This window comes from Erythrolamprus reginae, chromosome 4 (assembly GCF_031021105.1).
Source record: "Erythrolamprus reginae isolate rEryReg1 chromosome 4, rEryReg1.hap1, whole genome shotgun sequence".
Taxonomy (NCBI): Eukaryota; Metazoa; Chordata; class Lepidosauria; order Squamata; family Dipsadidae; genus Erythrolamprus; species Erythrolamprus reginae.
The window spans coordinates 4659035-4682776 of record NC_091953.1 but is presented as its reverse complement, the minus strand read 5'-3'; the positions used below and the strand labels follow the sequence as shown (position 1 = coordinate 4682776).

The window sequence follows — 23742 nt, the reverse complement described above, 5'->3', positions numbered from 1 at the left end:
CTCGCTGACGTGACCCGAAGGAGTGCTTGAGTGTGTGTTGTGGTTTTACATAACCTAGCAGATTTTAACCGCCATTGGCCTCTTAGGTGGCTTTTTTAACATATATTTCATAGATATCCTTTACCAGCTGGTTTTTAAAATTAAGACTTTTCTGGGAGGGGGTATTATAGCCTTCAGGTATACCTGCATTGAGATACAATGGCCAACCCAAGAGTGTAAGTATGGAGATAAATCAGAATTGAGCTGTCTTTTTCCACAGTCCACTGAACGTCATCACTCATGAAGAAATTCAAGGCTTCAGGAACTTTCTTAGGCTGTTGCCATATCTGAACCAAACTGACGATTAGCCTACCCAGTCTGAATAATATTAAAGAAACGTAGAAGATTGACAGCAGAAAAATACCTCATGGTCCATCTAGTTCGCCCTTATACTATTTCCTGTATTTTATCTTAGGGTGGAGATATGTTTAACCCAGGCATGTTTAAAGTTCAGTTCCTGTGGATTTACCAACCATGTCTGCTGGAAGTTTGTTCCAAGCATCTACTACTCTTTCAGTAAAATAACATTTTCTCATGTTGCTTCTGATCTTTCCCCCAACTAACCTCAGATTGTGCCCCCTTGTTCTTGTGTTCACTTTTCTGAGCCTTATTTAACCCTTTGTTACATATTTAAATGTTTCGATCTGGTCCCCCCCTTTCCCTTCATAGAAACAGAAGACTGACGGCAGAAAAAGACCTCATGATCCATCTCGTCTGCCCTTATACTATTTTTTGTATTTTATCTTAGGATGGATCTATGTTTATCCCAGGCATTCAGTTACTGTGGATTTACCAACCATGTTGGCTGGATGTTTGTTCCAAGCATCTACTACTCTTTCAGTGAAATAATATTTTCTCACGTTGCTTTTGATCTTTCCCCCAACGAACTTCAGATTGTGTCCCCTTGTTCTTGTGTTCGCTTTCCTATTAAAAACACTTCCCTCCTGGACCTTATTTAACCCTTTAACATATTTAAATGTTTCGATCATGTCCCCCCCTTTTCCTTCTGTCCTCCAGACTAGACAGATAGAAACATAGAAACATAGAAGACTGACGGCAGAAAAAGACCCCATGGTCCATCTAGTCTGCCCTTTTACTATTTCCTGTATTTTATCTTACAATGGATATATGTTTATCCCAGGCATGTTTAAATTCGGTTACTGTGGATTTACCAACCACGTCTGCTGGAAGTTTGTTCCAAGGATCTACTACTCTTTCAGTAAAATAATACTTTCTCATGTTGCCTTTGATCTTTCCCCCAACTAACTTCAGATTGTGTCCCCTTGTTCTTGTGTTCACTTTCCTGTTAAAAACACTTCCCTCCTGAACCCTATTTAACCCTTTAACATATTTAAATGTTTCGATCATGTCCCCCCTTTTCCTTCTGTCTTCCAGACTATACAGATTGAGTTCATTAAGTCTTTCCTGGTCAGTTTTATGCTTAAGACCTTCCACCATTCTTGTAGCCCGTCTTTGGACCCGTTCAATTTTGTCAATATCTTTTTGTAGGTGAGGTCTCCAGAACTGAACACAGTATTCCAAATGGGGTCTCACCAGCGCTCTATATAAGGGGATCACAATCTCCCTCTTCCTGCTTGTTATACCTCTAGCTATGCAGCCAAGCATCCTACTTGCCTTTCCTACTGCCCGACCACACTGCTCACCCATTTTGAGACTGTCAGAAATCACTACCCCTAAATCCTTCTCTTCTGAAGTTTTTGCTAACACAGAACTGCCAATACAATACTCCGATTGAGGATTCCTTTTCCCCAAGTGCATTATTTTACATTTGGAAACAGATTGAGTTCATGAAGTCTTTCCTGATACGTTTTATGCTTAAGACCTTCCACCATTCTTGTAGCCCGTCTTTGGACCCGTTCAATTTTTTCCAATATCTTTTTGTAGGTGAGGTCTCCAGAACTGGACACTATTTACTATCAGACTATTTAGTTTATGATTCTGGGTTTTCCTAAGTGGGGAAAAATCCTCTGCTTGCCCTTAAAGCACCTAAATCTGTCTTTTAGTCCTGGAAGAAAACCAGAAGGTCAAACAATAACGTTGGAAGGGACCTTGGAGGTCCTCTAGTCTGACCCTTTGCTCAAGCAGGACACCCTGTACCATTCCAGATTGTCCAATTTCTTCTTGAAAACTTCCAGTGATTGAAGCATCCACAACTTCTGGAAGGGAAATCACTCCAATTGTTCTCCTTAGTTCCAGATTGCTTCTCTCCTTGATAAGTTTCCATCCATTACTTCGTGTTCTACCCTTAGGTGCTTTGTTTATTTATTTGATTTGATTTGTATGCCGCCCCTCTCCGTAGACTTGGGGCGGGTCACAGCATACAATTCATAACAAATCTAATAAATTTAAAAAACATTAAAAACCCCATTATTAAACCAGACATTCATTCATTCATTCATTCATTCATTCATTCATTCATTTAGTTTGACTTCTATGCCGCCCAATCCCGAAGGACTCAGGGCGGCTTACAACAATATAAAATTATAATGTAAAATTACAAACAGCAATAAAAAGAAGTCAAGAAAAAACAATCTAATTATTAAAACCCTAGCTAAAACTCGTATTGGGACAACTCAACAACATGTGTACATATCATTCATCCACAATCATTAATTTATTTATTTATTTATTTACATACACACAAACACACCATACATAAATTATATAGGCCCTGGCGGCAGAGGTGAGTTTTAAGGAGTTTACGGAAGGCAAGGAGGGTGGGGGCAGTTCTAATCTCCGGGGGGAGCTGGTTCCAGAGAGTTGGGGCCGCCACAGAGAAGGCTCTTCCCCTAGGACCCGCCAGACGACATTGTTTAGTCGACGGGACCGGAGAAGGCCAACTCTGTGGTACCTAATTGGTCGCTGGGATTTGTGCGGCAGAAGGCGGTCGGTCATCCAGACCAGAGGTGGGCAAAATTGGCTCTTCTATGGCATGTGGACTTCAACTCCCAGAATTCCTGAGCTAGCATGATATACTCAGGAATTATGGGAGTTGAAGTCCACAAGACCCATCCTAGACTACTGCTCATCTGTCTGGAACCCATACCACATCTCAGACATCAACACCCTTGAAAATGTCCAAAGAGATTTCATCAGAAGAGCCCTTCACTCCTCCACTCAAAACAATATCCTACAAAAATAGACTAACAATCCTGGACCTAGAAAGCCTAGAACTATGGCGCCTAAAACATGATTTGAGTATTGCCCACAAAATAATATGCTGCAATGTCCTACTGGTCAATGACTACTTCAGCTTCAACCGCAATAACACAAGAGCACGCAACAGATTCAAACTTAATACGAACCGCTCCAAACTTGACTATAAAAAATATGATTTCAACAATCGAGTTATCGAAGCGTGGAACTCATTACTGGACTCAATTGTGTCAACCCCTAACCCCCAACACTTCTCCCTTGGACTCTCCACGATTGACCTCTCCAGGTTCCTAAGAGGCCAGTAAGGGGCGTACATAAGTGCACTGGTGTGCCTTTCGTCCCCTGTCCAATTGTCTTTCCTTTCTCTCGCTTTTCATATATATTTTCTTTCTTTCATATATCCTTTCTTCTAAGTTTACTTTACCCTTATATATATTACTACATGTCTATTTTTCTTCCTATGTATTTGTGTATTGAATAAATAAATAAATAAGTAAGTAAGTCATAGAAAAGCCAACTTCGCCTACATCGATCCAGGCCATGGTTGTCCCAAATATGTTCTCCCCCCTCCAATTATATATTAATTATAATATAAATAAATATAAATTATATGATTAGGTCTTGATCTATCTACCTACCCTACCTATCATAAATAATCAAGATGGGTGAGTGGATGAAGGGACAGCAGTCAGGAAGAAAGTCACGTGACACCGCCACAATCGCCGCGTCGGCCTGTCGTCTCTATGGTTACAGCCATGGGCACGCGAGGCTCGCTCTCTCGCGCTCTCGCTCCCTTCTATGGTGACGTCGGAAGGAAACGGTGAAGCGTCTCGGGGTTGTACTTCCTGTGTCTCCCGGCTCGGGCAAGGCCTCGCGCTCGCGATGAGCTTCATGAAGCGCATCCCGGAGCCGAGCGAGGGGATCCGGCTACGGCAACCCGGTACGGAGGCCGTGCTCTCGGGACGCGGCCTGGGCACCGGCAGCCTCTACATCGCCGAGAGGTGAGGAGGGCGTAGATTACATACCCGAGGAGACCTGCGGAACTGCCTGCCACTGGAAGGGATACGAGGGATAAAACTGGCCTTTTTTTCGGAGGAGGAAGAGAAAGCGGCCGATTTTTTCAACCTGGCGCCCTCCATGTGGGCCGGCTGCAGCTTCACCATATAACTGCAGCTTCAATCAGTAACAATGCCCCCCTCCCCTTGCCGTTTCTACGGGATCCCCCGGCTCCTCTCGGATCGCTGATTGCATTCATCTAAACATAGTAACGGAATGACTTTGGGGCAACTCCCCTCTTCCTCTCGGCTCGACCCGCAAACTCACAGGGGTTTTTTTGTTGTGGGGAAAATGGGAGGAAGGAAGTAGGTTGGGTCTGTTCTCGGCCTGCCTTGAGTTTGATTTGTAAAAATAAAAAGAGCCAGGCAGGCAGATAGGATATAGGTAGGATATAGATGGATGATTAAATAGGTAGGTAGGTAGATAGGAAGATGGATAGATGGATGGATAGATAGATAACTAGATGATGGATAGATGGATAGGTAGGTAGGGTAGATAGATAATTTATTGATTGATGATAGGTAGATAGGCTATAGGAGGGGCTATAGATATAGTAAGAATATATAGATGGGATATGGATGGATAGATGATTGATTGATAGATAGATAGATAGATAGGAAGTAGGTAGTTAAGTAGGTAGATAGATAATTGATTGAATGATGATGGATAGATAGGATATAGGAGAGGATATAGATATAGTTAGAAGATATAGGTGGAATATGGATGGATAGATGATAGCTAGGTATATGATTGATTGATTGATTGGTGATTGATCGATAGGATATAGGAGAGGATATAGATATAGTTACAATATATAGATGGGATATGGATGAGATGGATGGATAGATGATTGATTAACGATGTATGGTAGATAGATGACAGATTGATAGGTGATGAATGGACAGGTGGATTGATGATGGATAGATTGATAGATGAAGGATAGATAGATAGGATATAGAAAAGGATATAGATATACAGTAGTTAAAATATATAGATAGATGGGATATAGATAGATGCGAGATGGATGGTTGGATGGATAATTAAAAGCTCATAAATGTCCAAGCATGTGGCACCCTTGCAGTTTAACCCAGTATTGTTCAAACTTGGCAAAATATGGGACTTTAATTCCCATAATCCACTGTACTGGTTGAAGATTTCTTGGACTTGGAAGGCTGGGCATGTGTCCACTTGTAAATGCTTCTGCCTTCCAGCTACCATAAATATAATGGCAATGGTAAGTGATCTCAGGATATAGGTGGAAAAATGTGTAAACCCTTAAAGATGTGTGCCTGAGATCTTAGTAAAAATTGCCAACATCCCCATCATTGTTATGGGTCTTCTTGCTTTAGATACTTACAGTCTGTGATTTGAGACAATGTCCGGTGGATAACTTTATTTTATTGGTTTGGTGGTGTGTTTCTAAACTCAAAGTGAGGAATAAATCTTTTTAAATTATTTTTTCTTCGTATACAGCCTTTATTATTTTTATAAATAACTCAAGATACATCACACAGTTTCTTCCTCCTATTTTCTCCACAACGACAACTCCGTGAGGTGGGTTGAGCTGGGTGATTGCCCAGCACCGAATCCCTCTTCTGTGTAATCCCGGCTAATACTCCGGCCTCCTGTTTCCATTTAGGATCTGTGCCTTGGATCCAGGTTTTATTCTGTAGCAGCTTTTTAAAAAGCCAAAGCAAATATGTGATTCTTATGGCTCAGATCGATGGGAAATGTGATTTATGAGTAGTTTGGTGTCAAATTCTGTTCTCATCAACTCAGTTACAACTTCTCTTTTTGTGTTGCTTTGTATTCTTAGTCGCCTGTCATGGATAGCAGATTCAGGACTTGGGTTCTCCTTGGACTATCCCATCATAAGCTTACATGCCATCTCTAGGGATTTGAATACCTATCCACGGGAACATTTGTACGTCATGGTGAATGCAAAGTTTGAAGGTAAGCTGGATTAGTTGTCAATGGCCCTTAGATTTATACAGAGGCACTTTTACAGCCCTCTCTAAGCAGTTTACAAAGTCAGCCTATCACTCCCAGCAATGCAGGTTCTCCTTTTACTGACCTCAGAAGGATGGAAGGCTGAGTCAATTTTGAGCCAGTCTGGATTGAACTGTTCGCAGTGGCAGAGTCAGCCTGCAATGCTGCATTCTAACTACTGCGCCAACACAGTTCCTTCCTTCCTTCCTTCCTTCCTTCCTTCCTTCCTTCCCTTCCTCCCTCCCTCCTTCCTTCATTCATTCATTCATTCATTCATTCATTCCTCCCTTCTTCCCTCCCTCCTTCTCTTCCTTCCCTCCCTCCTTCCTTCCTTCCTTCATTCCTCCCTTCTTCCCTCCCTCCCTCCTTCTCTTCCTTCCTTTCCTCCCTCCCTCCTTCTCTTCCTTCCCTCCCTCCTTCCTTCCTTCCCTCCCTCCCTCCTTCTCTTCCTTCCCTCCCTCCCTCCTTCCTCCCTTCCTCCCTTCTTCCCTCCCTCTCTTCCTTCCTTCCCTCCCTCCCTCCTTCCTTCATTCCTCCCTTCTTCCCTCCCTCCTTCTCTTCCTTCCCTTCTCTTCTTCATAATAACATTTAGAGTTATATACTGCTTTACATTGCTCTTAAAGCAGTTTACAACGTCAGTCTCTTGCCCCAAACAATCTGGGTCCTCATTTGACCCACCTCAACCTCTTTATTCCTCGTCCTTTAGTCTCTTGAATCTCCTCTTTGCCTCCCTCGATGTCTGTGGAGATTCTCCATCATCCACATCATGGTTGTCCTAAACATGCTTTTTCAACTGGATTTCCTCATTTTTCTTTAAGGACATTTCGCTTCTCATCCAGGAACAACTTTAGCTTCCGTTCCCCACCATCCTGTTAGAACTGAAGAAGCTACTTGGAAGAGGGGTGAAATGTCTTCAAAGAAAAACCAGAAAGTCCAGTTGCCTCTTGAAAAAAGCACCTTTGGGACTTTGCCTCCTTCTCTCTTTTTCTTTTTCTTCTCTTTCTCTTTCTTTTTTCTTTCTTTCTCTCTCTCTTCTCTAGCCCTTTATTCTCTTGAATTTCTATTTACCTCACTACCCTTTTTCTCTTTCTTTCCTCTTCTCTCCTTTTCATTATCTCTTTCTTTTCTTTCTTTCTTTCTCTATCTCTCTCTCTCTCCCTCTCTCTCTTACTTTCTGTTGGCCTCCCTTTTTTTTCATTTCTTACATTGGAAACTAAAATTGTATAATTTTATAAATTATTAATTGTATAATTGTATAAATTGTATAATTGTATATGCTCACAGTCACTCATGCCCTCATCACCTCGAGGTTCGACTACTGTAACGGTCTCTACATGGGGCTACCTTTGAAAAGCGTTCGGAAACTTCAGATCGTGCAAAATGCAGCTGCGAGAGCAATCATGGGCTTTCCCAAGTATGCCCATGTTACACCAACACTCCGCAGTCTGCATTGGTTGCCGATCAGTTTCCGGTCACAATTCAAAGTGTTGGTTATGACCTATAAAGCCCTTCATGGCATCGGGCCAGAATATCTACGGGATCCCCTTCTGCCGCACGAATCCCAGCGACCAGTTAGGTCCCACAGAGTTGGCCTTCTCCGGGTCCCGTCAACTAAACAATGTTGTTAGGCGGGACCCAGGGGAAGAGCCTTCTCTGTGGCGACTCCGACCCTCTGGAACCAGCTCCCCCCAGAGATTAGAATTGCCCCCACCCTCCTTGCCTTTCGTAAACTCCTTAAAACCCACCTCTGCCGTCAGGCATGGGGAAATTGAGACATCTCCCTCGGGCCTATACAATTCATGTATGGTATGTTTGTGTGTATGTTTTGCTTTTTAATAAGGGTTTTTTATAACTTTTAATTATTAGATTTGTTATACATTGTTTTATTATTGTTGTGAGCCGCCCCGAGCCTGCGGAGAGGGGCGGCATACAAATCTAATAAATAATAAGCTACACCCAGTTATTGGGTTTTAGTGATTCTCCCTGGCTATTAAGCTGTCTTTGCTGGAGAAGACCAGCAGACAATCCCAGTTGGTCCTACTTCCTTGGAGGAATGCCAGGTTCCTTCACCTGCCTCTTCATTTTTTGCTTTCTTAGTAGAAGAATCCATAGAAAATCCCATTCCGGAGGAGGAAGAGGAGGAGAGCGACAACGAGCTTGAGCCTATCTCGGAATTCCGATTTGTACCCAGCGACAAATCCGCGTGTAAGTAGGAAAAAAAGATGAGAAACTAAGATCACAAGGGTTTTGGCATAGAGAATATATCCTGGGTGAGGGGAGGGAGAGAGTCAAGCCCATATGGATTGATCATTCATTCGTTCATTTCATTTGTTCATTGATTGATTGATTGATTGATTCATTCATTCATTCATTCATTTCATTCGTTCATTCAGTGATTCATTCATTAATTAATTCATTAATTCGTTCATTCATTGATTCATTCATTGATTCATTCATTCATTTCATTCGTTCATTCATTGATTCATTCATTTCATTCGTTCATTCATTGATTCATTCATTCATTTCATTCATTCATTCATTGATTCATTCATTGATTCATTCATTCATTTCATTTGTTCATTCATTCATTTATTCATTCATTCATTCATTTCATTCGTTCATTCATTGATTCATTCATTCATTTCATTCATTCATTGATTTATTCATTCATTCATTTCGTTCGTTCATTCATTCATTCATTTCATTCATTCATTCATTACATTCGTTCATTCATTCATTCATTTCATTCGTTCATTCATTTCATTCGTTCATTCATTGATTTATTCATTCATTCATTCATTTCATTCGTTCATTGACTGATTGATTCATTCATTCATTCATTTCATTCGTTCATTGATTGATTGATTGATTCATTCATTCATTCATTTCATTCGTTCATTCATTGATTCATTCATTGATTCATTCATTGATTCATTCATTCATTCATTCATATCCCACCTTTTATTATTGTCACAAATAACTCAAAGAGGCAAATGTAAGCCAGTACACCTTTCTTCTCCTAATTTCCTTACTACAACAACCCTGCGTTGGAAAGACATTCTGACCCAAAATCACCCAGCTGGTTTTTATAGCTAAAGCAGGACTAGAACTGTCCATCTCCTGGTGATTGACTCGAAACAGAACACCCTACGAGACTAGACTTTCAATCCTGGGCCTAGAAAGTTTAGAACTAAGACGCCTTAAACAAGATCTAAGTATTGCCCACAAGATCATATGTTGCAACTTCCTGCCTGTCGGCGACTACTTCAGCTTCAACCACAACAACACAAGAGCACACAACAGATTTAAACTTAATATTAACCGCTCCAAACTTGACTGTAAAAAATACGACTTCAGTAACCGAGTTGTCGAAGTGTGGAACTCATTACCGGACTCCGTAGTGTCATCCCCAAACCCCCAACACTTTACCCTTAGATTATCTACGGTTGACCTATCCAGATTCCTACGAGGTCAGTAAGGGGCGAGTACAAGTGCACTAGAGTGCCTTCCGTCCCCTGTCCTATTGCTCTCCTATATCTCCTATACCTTTCTTCTATTCCTATATCTCTTCTTCTACTCTTTCATTGATATGTTCTATTACTAGATCTTTTCTATTCTTTCTTAGATATATTTTACTATGAGTATCTCCTCTATAACCTTCATCATGTATTTCACTATGTGTATATAGAAACAGAAACATAGAAGACTGACGGCAGAAAAAGACCTCATGGTCCATCTAGTCTGCCCTTATACTATTTCCTGTATTTTATCTTACAATGGATATATGTTTATCCCAGGCATGTTTAAATTCAGTTACTGTGGATTTAACAACCACATCTGCTGGAAGTTTGTTCCAAGGATCTACTACTCTTTCAGTGAAATAATATTTTCTCACGTTGCTTTTGATCTTTCCCCCAACTGACCTCAGATTATGCCCCCTTGTTCTTGTGTTCACTTTCCTATTAAAAACACTTCCCTCCTGAACCTTATTTAACCCTTTAACATATTTAAATGTTTCGATCCTGTCCCCCCTTTTCCTTCTGTCCTCCAGACTACACAGATTGAGTTCATTAAGTCTTTCCTGATACGTTTTATGCTTAAGACCTTCCACCATTCTTGTAGCCCGTCTTTCGACCCGTTCAATTTTGTCAATATCTTTTTGTAGGTGAGGTCTCCAGAACTGAACACAGTATTATTCCAAATGTGGTCTCACCAGCACTCTATATAGCGGGATCATAATCTCCCTCTTCCTGCTTGTTATACCTCTAGCTATGCAGCCAAGCATCCTACTTGCTTTTCCTACTGCCCATATATATATACCCACTAAAACCCTCATTATGTATTGGACAAAATAAGTAAGTCAGTCAGTCAGTCAGTCAGTCAGTCAGTCAGTCAGTCACCCAGCTGGCTTTCATGCCTAGGACAGGACTAAAATTCACTGCCTCCTGGTGATTGGCCCCAAGTCAACTAGCCAAGTTTCATGCCTAAGGCGGGACTGGAACTCACTGCCTCCGGGTGATTGGCCCAAACACGGCTTTCATGCCTAAAGTGGGACTAGAACTCTCCATTATTGTGATCATTTTTTTAAAAAAAATGAATAAATAAATCATTAAAAAAAGAAGATCAATTTTATGCTTTGTGCTTTAACCTAGTGGAAGCCATGTTCACCGCCATGTGTGAATGCCAGGCCCTGCACCCCGACCCAGAAGACTCAGACTCCGATGGCAATTACGATGGCGAGGAATATGACGTCGAGGCTCACGGTGAGTGGGGATGTGTGGGATGTGCCAATCATTTTATTTATTTAAAAACAGTTAATCTAAAACCCTAATAGTGTTAAAATTCAGTCATTGTAATTCACATGACAAACATACACTACATTTGTTTGGCCAGGGGGCTAGGTCTCATGGCCCCAAGCCTGGCGGCATAGATGAGTCTTGAGACTCTTGTGGAAGGCGAGGAGGCTGGGGGCAGTGTGGATCTCTGGGGGGAGCTGATTCCAGAGGCCCGGGGCCCTCACAGAGAAGGCTCTGCCCCTTGGTCCCGCCAAGCAGAATATCTCCGGGACCGCCTTCTGCCGCACGAATCCCAGCGACCAGTTAGGTCCCACAGAGTTGGCCTTCTCCGGGTCCCGTCGACTAAACAATGTCGTTAGGCGGGACCCAAGGGAAGAGCCTTCTCTGTGGCGGCCCCGACCCTCTGGAACCAACTCCCCCCCAGAGATCAGAATTGCCCCCACTCTCCTCGCCTTTCGTAAGCTCCTTAAAACCCACCTCTCGTCAGGCATGGGGGGACTGAGATATTCCCTTCCCCCCTAGGGCTATACAATTTATGCATGGTATGTTTGTGTGTATGTTTGGTTTTTAATAAGGGTTTTTTAGTAATTTTAAATATTAGATTTGTCATATGCTGTTTTATTATTGTTGTTAGCTGCCCCGAGTCTATGGAGAGGGGCGGCATACAAATCTTATAGACAGACAGACAGATAGAAACATAGAAACATAGAAGTCTGACGGCAGAAAAAGACCTCATGGTCCATCTAGTCTGCCCTTATGCTATTTCCTGTATTTCATCTTACAATGGATATATGTTTATCCCAGATAGATAGATAGATAGATAGATAGATAGATAGATAGATAGATAGATAGATAGATAGATAGATAGATAGATAGATAGATAGATAGAAAAATAAATAAGTGACATTGCCTAGTTGACGGGACCTGGAAAAGGCCGACTCTGTGGGACCTAATCGGTCGCTGAGATTCATACGGCAGGAGGCGGTCCCATAAGTAATCTGGTCCAATGCCATGTACGGCTTTATAAGTCATAACCAACACTTTGAATTGCGTCCGGAAACCAATGCCCAGCCAGTGTAGTCCGCAGAGTGCTGGGGAGACGTGGGCATACCTGAGAAGGCCCATGACCACTCATGCAGCTGCCTTTTGCACGATTTGCCGTTTCTGAACGCTCTTCAAAGGTAGCCCCATGTAGAGAGCGTTGCAGTAGTCGGACCTCGAGGTGATGAGGGCATGAGTGACTGTGAGCAATGACTCCCTGTCCAGATAGGGTCGCAGCTGGTGCACCAGGCGAACCTGGGCAAACGCCCCCCTCACCACGGCCGAAAGATGATGGTCCAAAGTCAGCTGTGGATCGAGGAAGGACGCCCAAGTTGCGGACCCTCTCTGAGGGGGTCAAAAGCTCCACCCCCAGCGTGATGGACGGACAGATGGAAGTGTCCTTGGGAGGCAGAACCCATAGTCACTCCGTCTTGTCGGAGCTGAGTCTGAGTCTGTTTCCCATTTGACCTCGATCCAAATTAGATCCCCATTAACGTGCAGTTATGTATGTATGTATGTATGTATGTATGTATTTATTTATTTATACATACATACATACATACATACATACTTTTTTTAATTATTTTTTTTATTTTACTAACAAACCAACATACAAACAACATTAAACATTTACATTTTCCTATATACATAATAGTTGATATTTTACAATTCTGTTTTCAATACATTATATTCCTTTAATAATAATAATTAATAATAATAATAATAATAATAATAATAATAATTTATTAGATTTGTATGCCGCCCCTCTCCGAAGAGTCGGGGCGGCTCACAACAACGATAAAAACAATATTATACTGGCACAAATCTAATATTAAAAAAGAAACTAAAAACCCTATCATAATTAAAAACCAAACAGCACATACATACCAAACATAAATTATAGTAAGCCTGGGGGAAAGGTGTCTCAAATCCCCCATGCCTGGGGGTATAGGTGGGTCTTAAGTAGTTTACGGAAGACAAGGAGGGTGGGAGCAGTTCTAATCTCCGGGGGGAGTTGATTCCAGAGGGCCGGGGCCGCCACAGAGAAGGCTCTTCCCCTGGGGCCCGCCAGACGACATTGTTTTGTCGACGGGACCCGGAGAAGGCCAACTCTGTGGGACCTTATTGGCCGCTGGGATTCGTGCGGTAGCAGGCGGTTCCGGAGGTACTGTGGTCCAATGCCATGTAGGGCTTTAAAGGTCATGACCAACACTTTAATGCTAGTTTCCCCCCCCCTTCCCCCCCCTATCCAACTGTACAATTTCTCCCACACTCTATAGTAGTTCTTATTTTGTTGATTTTGCATTTCATATGTTAATTTGCTTAATTTGGCGCAGTCTAACATTTTCTTAATCACCATCTCTTCACTTGGAGTCTTTTCTTGCTTCCAGATTTGTGCAATTTTGTGCAGTTTTGTATGTATGTATGTACGTATGTATTTATACATACATACATACATACATACATACATACTTCTATTCTGCCCAATTTTGAAGGACTCAGGGTGGCTTACAATAACAATATAAATATACTGCTCAAAAAAAATAAAGGGAACACTCCAAGAACCCATCCTAGATCTGAATAAATGCAATATTCTCATTGAATACTTTGTTCTGTACAAAGGTCAATGTGCTGACAACAAAATGAAATTGATGGTCAATCAGGGTTGCTTCCTAAATGGACAGTTTGATTTCACAGAGGTTTGATTGACTTGGAGTTATATTCTGTTCTTTAAGTGTTCCCTTTATTTTTTGAGCAGTATACAAAAACAATAAAAAGAAGTCAAGATACAATCTAAAACTATAAAACCCTGATTTAAAAACCCATAATTAGACAATCAAGACAACACGCATGCGTACCATTCATACAATTTGGCCATGATAGTTGTTAATTCATGGGGCCCCCCAGGCCTGCCAGCAAAGCCAGGTCTTTGTGGCCTTACGGAAGGCCAGTAGGGTGGGAGCAGTACGGACCTCAGGAGGCAGAGTTGATTTTATAGAGCCGGGGCAGCCACAGAGAAGACCCTCCCCTGCAGCCCCGCCAACCTGCATTGTTTAGTCGATGGGACCTGGAGGAGACCAACTCTGTGTGCTCTTATTGGTCTCTGGGAGGTAAATAGTCTGGCCCTGAGCCACGTAGGGCATTATAGGTAATATAATAATAATAATAATAATAATAATAATAATAATAATAATAATAATTATTATTATTATTATTATTATTTATTAGATTTGCATGCCACCCCTCTCCGAAGCCTCAGAGCCACGTAGGGCTTTATAGGTAATATAATAATAATAATAATAATAATAATAATAATAATAATAATAATTTATTAGATTTGTATGCCACCCCTCTCCGAAGACTCAGAGCCATGTAGGGCTTTATAGGTAATATAATAATAATAATAATAATAATAATAATAATAATAATAATAATATATTAGATTTGTATGCCACCCCTCTCCGAAGACTCAGAGCGGCTCACAACAGTAATGCAAAACACAAATCCAATGTTAAAAGCAAAAAAACCAGTTTTAAAAACCCTTAATTAAAAACAATCATGCAACCCAAACAAACCATGCATAAAACGGAGGCAGCCGAGGGGAATCAATTTCCCCATGCCTGGTGACAAAGGTTGGTTTTTAAGAGCTTGCGAGAGGCAAGAGGGTGGGGGCAGTTCTAATCTCCAGGGGGGGTTGATTCCAGAGAGTCGGGGCCACCACAGAGAAGGCTCTTCCCCTGGGTCCCATTGTTTCGTTGACGGGACCCAGAGAAGGCCAACTTTGTGGGACATAATCGGTCACTGTATATCTCTGCCAAGGGGCCAAAAAAAAGGGGGGGGAGATTCATTGATTAATGTCCCAAATGGGGCAATTGGACTCTCTTCTCCCTCAGGGCTTTTATGTTGCTTTGATGCTGACCCTGTGGTTTGGCGCATCAGGCACAGGACCACCCAGCTGTTCCTCCTCTTCATCTTCAGCCGCCTCCAGACCTGGGGGCGGTTGACTCTCCACCTGAGGGCTGACGGACAGCCCAGACTCCACCCCTGTCTCTACTTTTAACCCTGCCCCCCCAGTCCTATTCCCCCTCAGAGCCCTCGGGTTGCCATGATGCCTCTAACCCTGGCCCCCATTTCTTGTCCTCCTCTTCTGATTTGGCTCCAGGAGAGGCCGGCGGTCAACAGGTCCCAGCAGCTCTCACTCTCCCCTCACATCCTGGACACAAACTGTTTCAACTCCTACCCTCAAAACGTCACCACAGAGCACCGTACACCAAGACAACTAGACACAAAAACAGTTTTTTCCGGAACGCTCTCACTCAGCTAAACAAATAATTCCCTCAACACTGTCAAACTATGACTACGAGTTTTTTCTCATCATTCCTATCACCCATTTCCTCCCACTTATGACTATATGACTGTAACGTTGCTTGTATCCTTAAGATTTTTATTAATATTGATTCTTTCCTGATTGCTTATTTGACCCCTATGACAATCATTAGGTGCTATTTACCTCATGATTCTTGACAGATGTCTCTTTTCTTTTATGTACACTGAGAGCATCTGCATCAAGACAAATTCCTTGTGTGTCCAATCACACTCGGCCAATAAAAAATTCTATTCTATTCTTATTCTGTTCTAATTCAATTCTAATTCAATTCTTATTCTATTCTATTCTAATTCTAATTCTATTCTATTCTAATTCTATTTTAATTCTATTCTAATTCTATTCTGTTCTAATTCTATTCTAATTTTGTTCTAATTCTATTCTTTTTCTATTCTAATTCTATTCTATTCTTATTCTGTTCTAATTCAATTCTAATTCAATTCAATTCTTATTCTATTCTATTTTACTCTAATTCTAATTCTATTCTATTCTTATTCTATTTTAATTCTATTCTATTCTAATTCTATTTTAATTATATTCTAATTGTATTCTGTTCTGATTCTATTCTAATTTTGTTCTTTTTCTATTCTAATTCTATTCTATTCTTATTCTCTTCTAATTCAATTCTTATTCTATTCTACTCTAATTCTAATTCTATTGTATTCTATTCTAATTCTATTCTATTCCAATTCTATTCTGTTCTAATTCTATTCTAATTTTGTTGTAATTCTATTCTTTTTCTATTCTAATCTATTCTAATTCTATTCTATTCTAATTTTGTTCTAATTCTATTCATTTTCTATTCTAATCTATTATACAGTGATCCCCCGAGTTTCGCGCTCTCGATCATTGCTAATCGCTATATCGCGATTTTTCCACCCGGAAGTAAAAACACCATCTGCGCATGCACGCCCCTTTTTTCTTTGGCCACGCATGCGTAGATGGTGGAGTTTGCGTTCCCCGGGCAGATCAGCTGCTGGGCGGCTTCCCTGGGTCTTCCCCCTCTTGCTGGCGGGAGGGCGAGCGGCGGGCATCAGCGAGGAGCCGGGGTTTCCCCTTTGCGTGGGCGGCCAGTAAGACCCCAGCGCCGCTTCCCAGCTGAGTCCCGAAGCCAAACGTGGAAGTTCGCCTTTGCCGTCTGGCTTCAGGACTCAGCTGGGAAGCGGCGCGAGCAAACGGCGTGGGCGGGCGAAGGGCGGGCGAGCGGCAGCGAGGAGTTTGCGTGGGCGGTGGGGAAACCCCAGCGCCGCTTCCCAGCTGAGTCCCGAAGCCAAACGCGGAAGTTCGCCTTTGCCGTCTGGCTTCAGGACTCAGCTGCTGCAAGCGAGCAGCCGGGCGGGCGGGCGAGCGGGCAAGCGGCAAGCGATCTTGGGGTTTCCCCGTTGCCCAGGCAAAGGGGAAACCCCAAGATCGCTTGCCGCTTGCCCGCCCGCCCGGCTGCTCGCTTGCAGCGCCGCAGCAGCGAGGAGCCGGGCGGGCGGGCGAACGGGCAAGCGGCAAGCGATCTTGGGGTTTCCCCGTTGCCTGGGCAACGGGGAAACCGCATCTTCGGCTCCTCGCTGCTGCCGCGCTGGGGAGCAGATCAGCTGTTGGGCGGCCGAAGGGGTCTTCCCCGCCGCCCACACGCAAACTCCACCATCTGCGCATGTGCGGCCATGGAAAACAGGACGCGCATGCGCAGATGGTGTTTTTACTTCCGTGCCGCTACATCGCGAGTTTACAATTATCGCAAGGGGTCTTGGAACGGAACCCTCGCGATAATCGGGGGATCACTGTAATTCTAATCTATTCTAATTCTATTCTATTCTATTCTTATTCTATACTAATTCTATTCTTATTCTATTCTATTTCCTATTCTATTCTAAATTACAGAAACTTGTTTGTACACTGAGCACATATGCACCAAAGACAAATTCCTTGTGTGTCCAATCACACTTGGCCGATAAAGAATTATATTCTCAAGGCCCTGCACGGACGTACGGTTTCCGGCCGCCCACTCATGTGGCTCCGTGGTGATTAAGCCGCGGCCCACAAGTTTGGGACCCCCTGCTTTTTTTTTTAAAAAAAAAAGGGCTAACCTGCATTTTGGATTTTGTTCTTGGCGCAGAAATCGGCCAAGGCGACATCCCGTCCTTCTGCACCTACGAGGAAGGCTTGTCGCGTTTAACCACCGAGGGTCAGGCCACCTTGGAGCGGCTGGAGGGCATGCTGGCCCAGTCCGTCAGCACCCAGTACCACATGGCAGGGGTGAGGACGGAAGAGACCCTGAGGGATTTCGAAGGTAACGGATTCCGCTTGCAGCTTCCCTGGAGAGATCTTGGGAGGCTTTAAATAAAAAATAAAAAATAAAATAAATAAATAAATATTATTATTTTTTTGGAGGGGGGGTGTTATAATTTTTTTAATTTTTCTCCCCCCATAAATTCTTTACAATAAACACATACCATCCACTTTGGTTTCAACAAAATAGCATCAAATTAGTAAATCTTATATAGGATGCTTGGCTGCATAGCTAGAGGCATAACATGCAGGAAGAGGGAGATTATGATCCTGCTGTATGGAGCGCTGGTGAGACCACATTTGGAATAATACTATGTTCAGTTCTGGAGACCTCACCTACAATAAGATATTGATAAAATTGAACGGGTCCAAAGACGGGCTACGAGAATGGTGGAAGGTCTTAAGCATAAAACGTATCAGGAAAGACTTCCTTCCTTCCTCCCTCCCTCCCTCCCTCCCTCCCTCCCTCCCTCCCTCCCCCCCTCCCTCCTTCCTTCCTTCCTTTCTTTCTTCTTTCAAACAGTTTTTGCAAAGCTCAGCCTCTCCTCGTGGTCTCCTTTCCTTTTGGGTGGGTTGGAAACTGGATTGCCATTTGGCTACAAAAATGATGGAAGGTCTTAAGCATAAAACGTATCAGGAAAGACTTCATGAACTCCATCTGTAGAGTCTGGAGGACAGAAGGAAAAGGGGGGACAGGATCAAAACATTTAAATATGTTAAAGGGTTAAATAAGTTCCACGAGGGAAGTGTTTTTAATAGGAAAGTGAACACAAGAACAAGGGGACACAATCTGAAGTTAGTTGGGGGAAAGATCAAAAGCAACATGAGAAAATATTATTTTACTGAAAGAGTAGTAGGTCCTTGGAACAAACTTCCAGCAGATGTGGTTGATAAATCCACAGTAACTGAATTGAAACATGCCTGGGATAAACATATATCCATTGTAAGATAAAATACAGAAAATAGTATAAGGGCAGACTAGATGAACCATGAGGTCTTTTCTGCAGTCAGTCTTCTATGTTTCTATGTTTCTATCAATAGACAAATTCTTAATTCCCCTCTTATTTAATTTTGGCATCAATCACATTCCCTTACTCTTTCTTTGTTTCAAGCATCTACTACTCTTTCAGTAAAATAATATTTTCTCACGTTGCTTCTGATCTTTCCCCCAACTAATCTCAGATTCTGCCCCCTTGTTCTTGTGTTCACTTTCCTATTAAAAACACTTCCCTCCTGAACTTTATTTAACCCTTTAACATATCAGTCTTCTCTGATAAGTTTTATGCTTAAGACCTTTCACCATTTTTGTAGCCCGTCTTTGGACCCATTCAATTTTATCCATCTCTTTTTGTAAGTGAGGTCTCCAGATCTGAGCACAGTATTCCAAGTGTGGTCTCACCAGCGCTCTATACAGCGGGATCACAATCTCCCTCCATTTGTCATCCAGATACACCCAATTATCCTCAAATTATATCCAGCATTAATATTCCTTTAATTATTACAAAACAGTATCCTTAATATTTAAAAAATAAGAAAACTAAGCCATAGTTCTTATTCTTACACATTTAAAAAGAGCAAAAAATAACCCTTATACAACCTTATTTTAACCATTACTCTTAATAAAAAACCTTATCAATAAAAGCCATAGCACCAGGAAAATAAAAAAATAAATAAAACATTTATCCTTATACATTCATATTACTAAATTCATTCAATTCATATCAACTTAGTATCTTTCATTATTTTAATATATATGTATCATATATACACTACTTCTAAATTTATTAAATTGAATAGAGGAAGGGAGAGGGAGGGAGGGAGGGAGAGAAGAGGGAGAAAGGGAGGGAGGGAGGAAGGAAGGAAGGAAACATAGAAGATTGATGACAGAAAAAGACCTCCAGTTTCCATTGCTTTGACCACTTATCTATCAACTCTTCATGGAGTGATCTTCAAACAGTCACTAAAAAGCAGTTTTAAATCGAGGATTACCTGCACTGCCACCTGATTATGTGAAATGCAGTAAATCTCCCTGATTATTGGAATTATGGAAATGAGCGAATATTGGATTTAAAAGTCTAGGGCAGTGGTTCTCTACCTGGGGGTCGGGACCCCTTTGGGGGGGTCGAATGGCTGTTTCCCAGGGGTCGCCTAAGACTACAGGAAAAGACAAATTTCCCATGGTGTTAAGAACTAAAGCTTCTATTCTAGCTGCGTGGAACATAGAAACATAGAAGTCTGACGGCAGAAAAAGACCTCCTGGTCCATCTAGTCTGCCCTTATATTATTTCCTGTATTTTTATCTTAGGATGGTTATATGTTTACCCCAGGCATGTTTAAATTCAGTTCCTGTGGATTTACCAACCACGTTTGGTGGAAGTTTGTTCCAACAGGGAGGAAGGAAAGAAAGAAAGAAAGAAGGAAGGAGCTGTGATGGCACATTGGTTAGAGTGCAGAATTGCAAGCAAATTCTGCCCACAGTCAGGAGTTCAATCCTGACCAGCTCAAGGTTGACTGCCTTCCATCCTTCCGAGCTCGGTTAAATGAGGAGCCAGATTGCTGAGAGCAATATGCTGACTCTGTAAACTGCTTAGAGAGGGCTGTGAAAGTGCTGTAAAGTCTTAAGTGCTATTGATACTGCCCTTCCCTTCCTTCCTAGTGTTAGAATGCAGTGTTGCAGGCTAATTCTGCCTGCCTCCAGAAGTTCGATCCTGACCAGCTCAAGGTTGACTCAACCTTCCATCCTTCCACGGTGGATAAAATGAGGAACCAGAGCGTATGTGGGGGGCGCAAGAGGCTGACTGTGTAAACCACTTAGAGGAAGCAGTAAAGCAATTTGAAGCGGTATATAAGTCTAAGTGGTGGTGCTATCTCCATTCTGTTGTTGTTTCTGCTTTCAGATGGGATGGAAGTGGACGCAGCCCCAGTAGTTACGGGACAGTTTGAAGATGCCGATGTTGATCATTAAATGAAGGTAGGAACGATGGCCAAGTTGACCCTCCTAATTCTCTCTCTCTCTCTCTCTTTTTTCCTTTCTCCTTCCTTCCTTCCTTCTTTCTCTTTCTTTTTCTTTTTTTCTTTTTCTTTCTTCCCTTTCTTTCTCTTTCTTCCCTCCCTCCCTCCCTCTCTCTTTCTTTTCTTTCTTTCTTTTCTTTCTTTTTCCTGTCTCTCTCCCTCCTTCCTTTATTTCTCTCCCTCCCTTTCTTTTTCCTTTTCCTTTCTCCCTCCCTTTCTTTTTCTCTATTCCTTCCTTCCTTCCTTTCTCTCCCTCCCTTTCTTTTTCCTTTTCCTTTCTCCCTCCCTTTCTTTTTCTCTATTTCTTCCTTCCTTTCTTTCTCTCTCTCCCTCCCTTTCTTTTTCCTTTTCCTTTCTCCCTCCCTTTCTTTTTCTCTATTTCTTCCTTCCTTCCTTTCTCTCTCTCGCTTTCTTTTTTCTTTCTTTCTTTCTCTCTCTCTCTCTACTCTTCCTTCTTTCCTTCCTTTCTTCTTTAAATGCCACTTTTTGTGTCTTTCAGATTCTCCTGGCATCTCCAAAGCAAGATTCCTTAAGACTGACAAGGTTACGAGAATGAACCGAGTTCTTCTATTAGACCCAAACATGAAGACTGTAAATGGTTTTGTAGCGCTGTGCTTATAAAACATGACTTGACTTTTTTCACACACGTAAGATGCCACACACGGGCGCGCACAGGGGAAGTTATATCTTGGTCAAAGAATTAATTATGGCTTGGAGAGCCTTTACATGATATCCCAGAGCAGGCATGTGCAAAATTTAAAATTAGTGGACTTCAACTCCCAGAATTCCCCAGCCAGCCATGCTCTCTGGGGAATTCTGGGAGCTGAAAGTCCCAAAGTTTTAAATTCTAGGAGTTGAAGTCCACAAATCTTAAAGTTGCCAACATTGGACAAACTTGTAGGTACCAGAGGATAAGGAATAAAATTGTAACTTCGAACAGAATTCTAGATGGTTCCAGGAATTGTTCCCGTATGTTTTAATGCTCGTTTATCTACAGCCAGGTTCACACAAGAGGAATTATTATGCTATTATCTAAGGTGGCTAGAGCTACGACAAGAGGTGCAGAGTCAAGGAAATTGTGGGGAACCCTGCAAAGAATTGGGTCCATGTCTCCAAGAACCTTGTATTATGCTTTTAAGGGCCCGTTTTGGCACCGAGCAGACGCTTCTGCTGTCCGGATAAAATACTTTTGTTATTTCTGCTGAAAATGAAAATGAGATGGTTCAATAAAGATGATTTTTGTATCTTGCTGCTTAGCTTGCTTATTGCAGGGAACCTAATTGTTTTTCCACATTTCTGCTCAGGCTAAAAGCTACTGGTGTTTACCTTGGTGTTCAAATAGGGAAAATTTTCTCAATCCCTAAAGTAGCCACACTACAAGAAGTCCTCAGCTTAGAAACATAGAAGATTGACGGCAGAAAAAGACCTCATGGTCTGTCTAGTTTGCCCTTATACTATTTCCTGTATTTTATTGTAGGACGGATATATGTTTATCCCAGGCATATTTAAATTCAGTTGCTGTGGATTTACCAACCACGTCTGCTGGACGTTTGTTTGTTTGTTTGTTTGTTTATTTATCAGATTTGTATGCCGCCCCTCTCCGCAGACTCGGGGCGGCTAACAGCAATAATAATACAATGTAAACAAATCTAATATTTAAGTTAATTTAAAACCCCAATTTAGAAACCAATCATACATACTGACATACCATGCATAAATTTTATAAACCTAGGGGGAGGGAAAGTCTCAATTCCCCCATGCCTGACGAGAGAGGTGGGTTTTAAGGAGCTTACGAAAGGCAAGAAGGGTGGGGGCAACTCTGATATCTGGGGGGAGTTGGTTCCAAAGGGTCGGGGTCGCCACAGAGAAGGCTCTTCCCCTGGGTCCCGCCAAACGACATTGTTTAGTTGACGGGACCCGGAGAAGGCCAACTCTGTGGGACCTAACTGGTTGCTGGGATTCGTGCGGCAGAAGGCAGTCCCGGAGATATTCTGGTCCGGTGCCAATCAAATAATATTTTCTCACGTTGCTTCTAATCTTCCCCAACCAACCTCAAATTGTGCCCCCTTGTTCTTGTGTTCACTTTCCTATTAAAAACACTTCCCTCCTGAACCTTATTGAACCCTTTAACATGTTTCGATCCTGTCCCCCTCTTTCCCTTCTGCCCTCCAGACTATACAGATTGAGTTCATGAAGTCTTTCTTGATCAGTTTTATGCTTAAGACCTTCCACCATTTTTGTAGCCCATCTTTGTACCCGTTCAATTTTATCACTATCGTTTTGTAGGTGAGGTCTCCAGAATGAGCACAGTATTATTCCAAACGGGGTCTCACCAGCGCTCTATACAACGGGGTCACAATCTTCCTCTTCCTGCTTGTTATATCTCTAGCTATGCAGCCAAGCATTCTACTCGCTTTTCCTACCGTCCGACCACACTGCTCACCCATTTTGAGACTGTCAGAAATCACGACCCCTAAATCCTTCTCTTCTGAAGTTTTTGCTAACACAGAACTACCAATACAATACTCAAGATTGAGGATTCCCTTTTCCCAAGTGCATTATTTTACATTTGGAAACATTAAACTGCAGTTTCCATTGCTTTGACCACTTATCTATCAACTCTTCATGGAGTGATCTTCAAACAGTCACTAAAAAGCAGTTTTAAATCGAGGATTACCTGCACTGCCACCTGATTATGTGAAATGCAGTAAATCTCCCTGATTATTGGAATTATGGAAATGAGCGAATATTGGATTTAAAAGTCTAGGGCAGTGGTTCTCTACCTGGGGGTCGGGACCCCTTTGGGGGGGTCGAATGGCTGTTTCCCAGGGGTCGCCTAAGACTACAGGAAAAGACAAATTTCCCATGGTGTTAAGAACTAAAGCTTCTATTCTAGCTGCGTGGAACATAGAAACATAGAAGTCTGACGGCAGAAAAAGACCTCATGGTCCATCTAGTCTGCCCTTA

General features: G+C 42.2%; 1 protein-coding gene across 3 annotated transcripts; it reads left to right on the top strand.

The window, feature by feature from the left end:
- Positions 1–4014: 4014 nt before the first annotated feature.
- On the top strand, positions 4015–22024 carry CLNS1A (chloride nucleotide-sensitive channel 1A). Of its 3 annotated transcripts, none has more exons than XM_070749553.1 (7): positions 4015–4217; positions 6089–6225; positions 8359–8466; positions 10914–11024; positions 17591–17764; positions 20661–20734; positions 21275–22024. In XM_070749553.1, exons 1-6 carry the CDS (start codon positions 4015–4017, stop codon positions 20726–20728), a joined length of 801 nt encoding a protein of 266 aa, XP_070605654.1. In that variant the 3' UTR covers positions 20729–20734; positions 21275–22024. The 3 variants fall into 3 exon arrangements, with proteins under 3 accessions (XP_070605654.1, XP_070605655.1, XP_070605656.1); XM_070749554.1 differs by having other exon boundaries at positions 4020–4217; positions 8362–8466; XM_070749555.1 differs by lacking the exon at positions 17591–17764 and having other exon boundaries at positions 4026–4217; positions 8362–8466.
- The last annotated feature ends 1718 nt before the right edge of the window (positions 22025–23742 follow it).

Bases quoted from the DNA above. Each gene is read 5' to 3' on its own strand.
- CLNS1A (XM_070749553.1), top strand. From the start codon at position 4,015: ATGGTGACGTCGGAAGGAAACGGTGAAGCGTCTCGGGGTTGTACTTCC. The intron at 4,218-6,088 runs GTGAGGAGGGCG...TTGTATTCTTAG, and splicing joins AGCCTCTACATCGCCGAGAG to TCGCCTGTCATGGATAGCAG. The intron at 8,467-10,913 runs GTAAGTAGGAAA...GCTTTAACCTAG, and splicing joins ACCCAGCGACAAATCCGCGT to TGGAAGCCATGTTCACCGCC.